General features: G+C 34.7%; 1 protein-coding gene across 1 annotated transcript; it reads right to left on the reverse strand.

The window, feature by feature from the left end:
* Window positions 1-5,261: 5,261 nt before the first annotated feature.
* On the reverse strand, window positions 5,262-6,768 carry LOC131033358 (uncharacterized). The gene is made up of 2 exons (XM_057964572.2): window positions 6,410-6,768; window positions 5,262-5,620 (listed from the first exon to the last, which is right to left on the reverse strand). Exons 1-2 carry the CDS (start codon window positions 6,539-6,541, stop codon window positions 5,387-5,389), a joined length of 366 nt encoding a protein of 121 aa, XP_057820555.1. The 5' UTR covers window positions 6,542-6,768; the 3' UTR covers window positions 5,262-5,386.
* Between the last annotated feature and the right edge of the window lie 924 nt (window positions 6,769-7,692).

The raw sequence follows: 7,692 nt of genomic DNA on the forward strand, positions 1-7,692 counted from the left end.
TGCCAATGATTTGAAGGTTGTTAATGAGGAGATTATTAGACATGGCACTAATTCCTCCACTAATGATGCTCAAAAGAAAATGCAAGCTTATTGGGAGATCCTTTGCTCCCGGGTTGAAATCTATTGGCAGCAAAAGTCTCGTGAGGTTTGCTTAAAGAAGGTGATAGGAATACTACCTTCTTTCAAGCTGAAGCCAAGCTTAAAAGAGTTGCTTCTACAATTTTTAGTATTAAGGATTCTAAGTCTAGTTATGTCCTTAATTCAGATTAGCAGATTAGAGAGGAGGGGGTGTCTTTTTTTAAGGAATTTTTATCTCCTTCTTTTTCTTCTTCCTCCATGGATCATCATGTGGATTTGCTTTTAGATTCTATCCCCTCCCTTGTTTCCCATGAGGATAATGACTTTCTTATGAGGCATTTTTCTTTAGATGAGCTTCATTCTGTTGTTTTTTCCATGGCCCTTGACAAAGCTCCAGGTCCTGATGGGTTTACTATCTTGTTCTTTTAGAAATGTTGGGATTTTACTGGTTTTGACTTATTAATGGCTTTGGAAGAGTCTAGGAGGGGTGGGTATATCCTAAAAAATTTTAACATCACTTATATTGCCCTTATCCCGAAATCTAAGAATCCCCAAACTTTTGTTGAATTTAGACCCATTTCTTTGTGCAGCTCTATTTACAAAATCTTCACCAAGGCTATTTATTTAAGACTTAAAATTCTCCTTCCTCATATCATCTCTCCTCAACAAGGAGGTTTTGTTCTGGGTCGGGAAACTCATGAGGGAGCAATTGCTACTCATGAAACTTTACATTCCATAAATACGTCCAATATCCCAGCTTTGGTGGTCAAACTTGATATGATGAAGGCTTATGATAAAGTTTGTTGGACTTTTTTGCTCAAAGTTTTGAGAAATTTTGGTTTCTTTGAAAGCTGGTGTAAATGGATCAAGAGTTGTATTTCTACTGCTTCATTTTCTGTCATCATTAATGGAGCTCCCTCTGGATACTTTTCTTCAACCCAGGGTGTTAGACAAGAAGATCCTTTATCTCCTTTCTTATTTATCATTATGGCAGAAGCTTTTAGTCGATTGGCTATTAAGCAAAGGGATATGGGCTTTTGGAAAGGGGTATTAATTCCTAACTCTGATATGTCAATCACTCATAACCTTTTTGCCGATGATACACTTTTATTTGGGTCTTCTTCTATCCAAGAGGCTACTCATATTAAATTTATTCTGGATACTTATACTGTTGGATCTGGCCAACAGATTAGCCCCCATAAATCCAAGATCTTCATTTTTAATACTCCTCAGTTGGTGGTTGATAGACTTGTGAATATCTTAGGTTTCCCAGTAGACTCTCTTCCTTCTACCTATTTGGGGATTCCTTTCTTTATGGGATCTACTAAGTCTTCTATTTGGAATTCGGTTATTGAGAGACTTAAATCTCGTATTTCTGCTTGGAAGGCTAGGTGGTTGTCTCTTTCAGGTAGGATACTTCTCATTAAAATAGTCCTATCTGCCATTCCCAATTACTATATCTCAGTTCTTCAAGCTCCCAGATCAGTCATCTCCCAAATTGAAAAGATTATTCGATCTTTTCTTTGGAAAAACAACATGACAGAAGATAAAAAAATTCCACTGATTTCTTTGACCAAGATGTCTCTTTCCAAGCAAGTTGGTGGTGTTGGGATTCATGACTTATCTAAAAGAAATAGGGCTTTTGGGGGCAAACTTGTTTGGTCTATGTATACTAAGCCCCAATCTTTGTGGTGCCAAATTATGCAAGCTAACTATTTGGATTCCCAGAACCCTGCTAGGATCTTCACAATTTCTAATCCTCCATAGGGGTCTGCCATTTGGAACTTTATGATCTCATGTAGGGAAGTGGTCTCTAATTTTCTCTCCTGGCAGGTCCATTCGAGGGAGAACATTCTTTTTTGGAAAGACTCCTCGAATGGCTTTCCCCCTCTTTCGCTGCATGATTCTCTTGCTTTTGTTTCAGTTGTTCTTTCTCAATCATGGGGAGTTAGATTGGTTGATTATGTAGATAGTGTTGGTCTATTTTCTCACAAGGTCTCATGGAAGGATCCCTCTACTCTGCCATTGTCCTTGCAGGAAATTCAAAATTTTAAATCTATTGTGCAAGACCGAGTGGCTTTCCTTTCTAACATCAAAGATCAACTTATTTGGTGCCCTTCTAAATCGTAAAACTACTTTGTTAAAGAAGGATATTTTGTTGTTCAACAAATGGCCAATCAAAATGCTCCTCATCGTTCCTTTTTGTTTCTAGTTGGAATAACTCAGTATTACCTAAAGCTGGTGTTTTTTCCTGGCTCATGCTGCAAAATAGAATTTTGACTAGTGATCGTTTAGTCAAATTTAATATTGCAACCTCCTTTTCTTGTGTCTTATGTGGTAAAGCTCTTGAAGATGTCAATCGTCTTTTTCTTCATTGTGAGTTTGCGAGTAGTTGTTGGCAATTTGTCCTACAAAAGTTATCTCTTTCATTCCCTTTACCTTTATCTTTATGGGACATGTTTCAGTCTTGGCTAGTTTTGTATTCATCTTCTCTATTTGCTTGTTTGTGGTTTATCATTCCCTCTTCAGTCATATGGGCTATTTGCTGGGAAAGAAACAAGCGCATTTTTAGATGTGACTCATTGGATTTATCGGTTGTTCTTGGGATTTTGGAAAGAAGTATTATTGAGCAAGTTAATGCTCATGTCCAGAAATATTTTAACATGAATTCAGAGTTCTCTTCTTGGGACAATTTTATGATCTCTTCGGTGAAAACAACCCCAAATGGGGGAGTCAGAGGACCTAGAGCCATTCTTTCGCCATGGAGCGCCACTAAGGACCGATCTAGAAGAAAAAAAGAAGCAAAACCCCCATAAACACAAGGGGAAACCAATGAAGAGCCTCCCAACCAAGGGAGACCATAGATGTTGCACACTCCCCGCCTATGGAAGCACAAAGCCTTGTAGATCCACCATCATTCGAATCACCATCTTTTCCTGCACCTTCCCCATCCATTCAAACCCTAATGCCTCCTTCACATCTCTCACTCACCATCTATTTTGTCATGTGAATGAATTGACTTAATCCATTAAGATACACTTACGCCATCAAACTCAAAAATTCACATTTTTGATAGACTTTCTTTTGGACATTGAAATATTGTGTAAGAATTTTGGTAGTTTTATTCGTGCTTTAATTCTCATAATATGTTTTGTTGAAAAATATCATTTAAAGATATTGCAAATGGGTAGATAAGTTTCTCAGTAAGATGTACCATTGTTGCATATACTAGTGAATTTTTTCTCTTGATTTTGGGTGGTGGACAATAAAGAATTTAATTGACTTAGTATTTGTAGCATAGTCGTTTACTCTTACAAATGAGATGGCTTGGATGTGTTTTTTATTTTGAACTGTATTTTTTTAATTGAGGAAGGATAGTGTCTAATATTATCTATAACCATGAAATTTTAGAATATAAACTAACCAAATTTGACGTTCATATTTTGACCAAAATTTAACCACTAAATTATGGATTTATAAATAAAAATAATAAACATATAATCTAAAATTTTAAAGATATTTTCTAGGATACTAATGGTAATTTGATTTCTTGGATTGAGCTTGGTATCATTTTTCCCCTTCCAACTGGAGGACTTATTCTATGCCAAGGGAGGCCTGTCTCAGCCTTCAACTCCCTAAACCATGTGAGGAGAACACAAAGAGATTCATATCTACATTTTGGTGGATGGCTCTTTGCTCATGAATGCCAAACCTAAAATGGTCTATGGTGCTTTATGTTCTAATTCTGATTTGATTACTCATTAACTCTGTGTGGCACTTGAATTGAACTAGTAATGATTGGCAGAAAATCATCACTCAGCTTTGGGATAGTAAAGGCTTCAAATGGTTGTTTAATCTCCATAGGCTTCTTATTAAGAATAATCATAATGATGTTGATGTGCAAAATATTTGCAAGGTTGCTGAAACTATTATGCATATATTATTTGATTGTATTATTGCTAAGGAAATCTAAAATATGTTTGGGATTAATTTTGCTAATGGTTTTAATTATCATGATGTTTTTGGTTACATTAAAGGCATTAAGAAAGATAGTAATCCTTTCTGGTCCTTATTATCTTGTGAAACTCTTTGGGGTATTTGGAAAATTGGGAACGAGGAAAAGTACCAAGGAAAGGATAGGCTACTTACTGAGTCTCTAAGGAGACTCATTATTCATAATGTTGATGTGTAGGTGTCCATTGTGATGAGACTTGTTGCGAATACCTTTGAGAGATTTATAGAAGATGGAACTACAAGGGTTTACCTGTTTGAGCTATCACATGGCTACAACTGGTCCAAATTCAACATTGAAAGGTCCCCTTTTGTCAATGCACTGGAGGTTTTCATACATCAGATCAATGAAGGCAGGAAGATTGAACATGAATATCATGCCTAGTTAGTAGCAATGAGAGCAATACCATGGAACAAGAGTGTCATTTGGATGGACCTCTTGGATTGAACAATGAAGACTATGTACTCATTATATCAGATGTATCTACTTTTTATGTAGGATATATTGTATATCATGTTTAGATCTAATGTATATTGTATCACATGTATAGGCCCCATTTTGCATATAGTATTTGGGGTTATATTGCATATGAGAGTCCTGTACAATGATGTCCAATTTTTTGTATCCTCTGATTGGGCTCTAGTAAACAAAGCATAGTCTGAACAATGATACTTTTGTAACTGTTTTTGTCTTATATTTAATACAAAAAAATAATTTTTCTAAGATATTAAAAAAATGTGGCCTATAGATTAGAATAATAAAATATATTTACCTAAATTTGACCACTAAATAACGAAATATACTTCTTCTCTGAGAATAAATTACAAAATATTGATCCAACCTAATGTTTGATAAGCTTTTCAAAATTGTAAAATATTTAATTTTTAAAAAAATTGTCTTGTAGAACTAGTTAATGAAAAAATATTAAATTAAAATAAATTACGTAAAATTTATTATAGAAAGCTTATTTTTTATTTGAGTATGTAATGGTTTTATGTCTCAAAACTTTAAAAAATTATACAATGCAAGTTATAATGGAACTGAATAATTTGGTCTAAATTGTAGTACTGATATTATTTGTTATGGTATTTCTTGATAATAAATGCAAAAATCAGTAAAATAATATTTCAATAATTATAAAATATTATACATTTTTTTTTGACAAATAATATGAAACCTGTATAATATGTATTAAATTAAAAATAGAATTATTACATAAAGAAACCAAAATAATCCAAAATCTAGCAAAACCATGAAGTACAACTGTCAACAAAGCTCATATGAACCATGAAGGCTTCAAATCAAATTCCCCCCTGCAATAGAGGCAGAGGGGGCTTGAATCAATTTAAAAGAAAGTCTCTTACGTTTACGCACTACAAACCATTTATCATCTTCACCAACTTCCTCAGTGAGCTTTTGATCCACCATATGGTCAAGAATTGCAGGCTGACATAAAGGAGCCCAGAGAGGAACATTGACTGGTTTCTCTTTTAAAACTTGAGAATTGAAACATTTCCCTTTTAATAGACCCTGTTGAAATTGAAGAAACAACTGTTGAAGTTGAAAGAAATATTATCTTTTTGGTCTTGAACAGAATTCTTTGGCTCATTTGAAATTAGATATTTTTGACCATGAAGCTTGTTTAACATTTTTGCTTTCGGCTTGGCAAGATGTTGCAACATGCTTAATTTTGTAACATTTTTTAGAACAGAAGGGAAGATCTTCATAATCTAATATTTGGGTCCAGGGTTGACCTCCAACAAAAAGGATTATGTCTGTAAAAAGCTCTTTGCTAAGATCCATATCCACTAAAATTTGAACAAAGGTAATATGAGAAAAATCAGAAGCCTAAAAACACAACTTTGAAGGAAGAGCTGTTCCAAAACTGAACGAGAAGATTAAGAAGACGAGCCCAAAAAGACATAATGATGAAAGATTCAATATAAGAATAAAAGGATTAAATTTCGGATGCCAAGGTCTGAGCAAAAGGGAGTGTTGACCCAGTCCCAATGATGATCAGAAAGAATTAAATCATTTTCCTTAAAGGAGTAAAAAATAGCAATGAAGAAACCCTGAGGAAAAAATTTGATCCCATTTTCAAGAAGAGGAAGCCAATTTTCTTTAACCCAGAAATTTAAATCCGAATTTGAAAAACTAGGCCATAAACGATTGAAATGACAGATTAAGTCATGGGCATTAAGAAAATTTTCTCACTCTTAGAACCTCATCCCCAAACTGTAGAACAGGGGAAATTTTTGCACATTTCATCAGAACGTCTTTGTTATCAGAAAATACAGGAGGAGTTTTTCTGGCACATACCTTTGAATAAGAATCTTCTTTGGCTCTGAACAGTGGGCTTGAAATCTGAGATGAAGCAGAGAACTGGGCATCATTCAAAGATTTAGGCATGTAACTCTTTGCAAGGCCACCATCGCAAGCACTTGGATTCATTGGTTAAGCAACCTTTTGCAAGAACAGTGGAAGCATTTACTGGCGAGTTGGGAGGTTTCACAGGAAGTCCTTGGGGAGAACCAGAAGCTAAAGATGCCGTTACAAACTCAATATTGGCAGCAACATCGAAAGGAGAATTTACAAAACCCTTGCGGGTACCTTCAGGGCAACCCTTAAGGGTTTCTTTGGGAACAGAGGAGGCTGGATTAAGGCCATTTATAGGCTCGATGGATGTAATCATGGAGGGCTTAGTAGTCTCAAGCAAGGACCGAGATCTCCAGCCTGGAATAAAAGAGAGCCGTTAAGGAGAAGAAGCTGAAGTCGAAGCCCTAGCAGATGCAGGGAATGTTGAGATTTAGTGCAAATCTGTACAACCTTTAACCTGCAACTGGCATGAGCTAGCTTTCGTAACTGAGGAAGCTGTTGTGAGGCCTTTTGCAGACTCTAAGGAAGCATTCAGGTTGGGCTTAGAAGATCTCCATTGCGGCACAAAAGAGAGCTTTTGAGGAGAGGAAGGCGATGCCCTACCAGCAGCAGACAATGCTGAGGCTGTAGCCGAAGCCCTACCCACCCCAGGAAATGCAAAATCATCAAGTAATACAGTCTCAATTGCAACCGATGGTTTTGTCCATGAATGTGCTCGAAGCTTGCAAACGGCTGTGCAGGTTACAATTGGTTGCCATTGCACAGAAGCCATCTTCCTCATAAAATATTATACAAATTAGAAATATGACGATTTAAGAGACCGATATTTATAGACATAATCATGTAACCATACATACAAATAATTTTTATTTTTTTGTTTATTTATTTATTTTTAAAATTTCTAAGGTTTATTACACTCACATAATAGATGTATAAATATGTGTTAATCAAAACTAGAATCATTACATTTAATGTGTTTGTACACTTAAATTTATGAAAAATAATAAAAATATATAATATTTATTTTTTCCTCTCAACTACCATTCTCTTGACTTTAACTTTAACTATTAATTAATTCTATTTATCTCTAGTTAACTTTGTAATTATATAAATTTAATATAATAATAATAATATAAAGATATGATAATATTATTATAATAATAATAATAATAGACAAATATAATATTTTTTAAAGTATTTTACTTATATTTTTCTAAAAATAGGTA

This window comes from Cryptomeria japonica, chromosome 6, assembly GCF_030272615.1.
Source record: "Cryptomeria japonica chromosome 6, Sugi_1.0, whole genome shotgun sequence".
NCBI lineage: Eukaryota > Viridiplantae > Streptophyta > Pinopsida > Cupressales > Cupressaceae > Cryptomeria > Cryptomeria japonica.

Bases quoted from the DNA above. Each gene is read 5' to 3' on its own strand.
- LOC131033358 (XM_057964572.2), bottom strand. From the start codon at position 6,541: ATGAATCCAAGTGCTTGCGATGGTGGCCTTGCAAAGAGTTACATGCCT. The intron at 5,621-6,409 runs GTATGTGCCAGA...CAATTTCAACAG, and splicing joins AAGAAGATTCTTATTCAAAG to GGTCTATTAAAAGGGAAATG.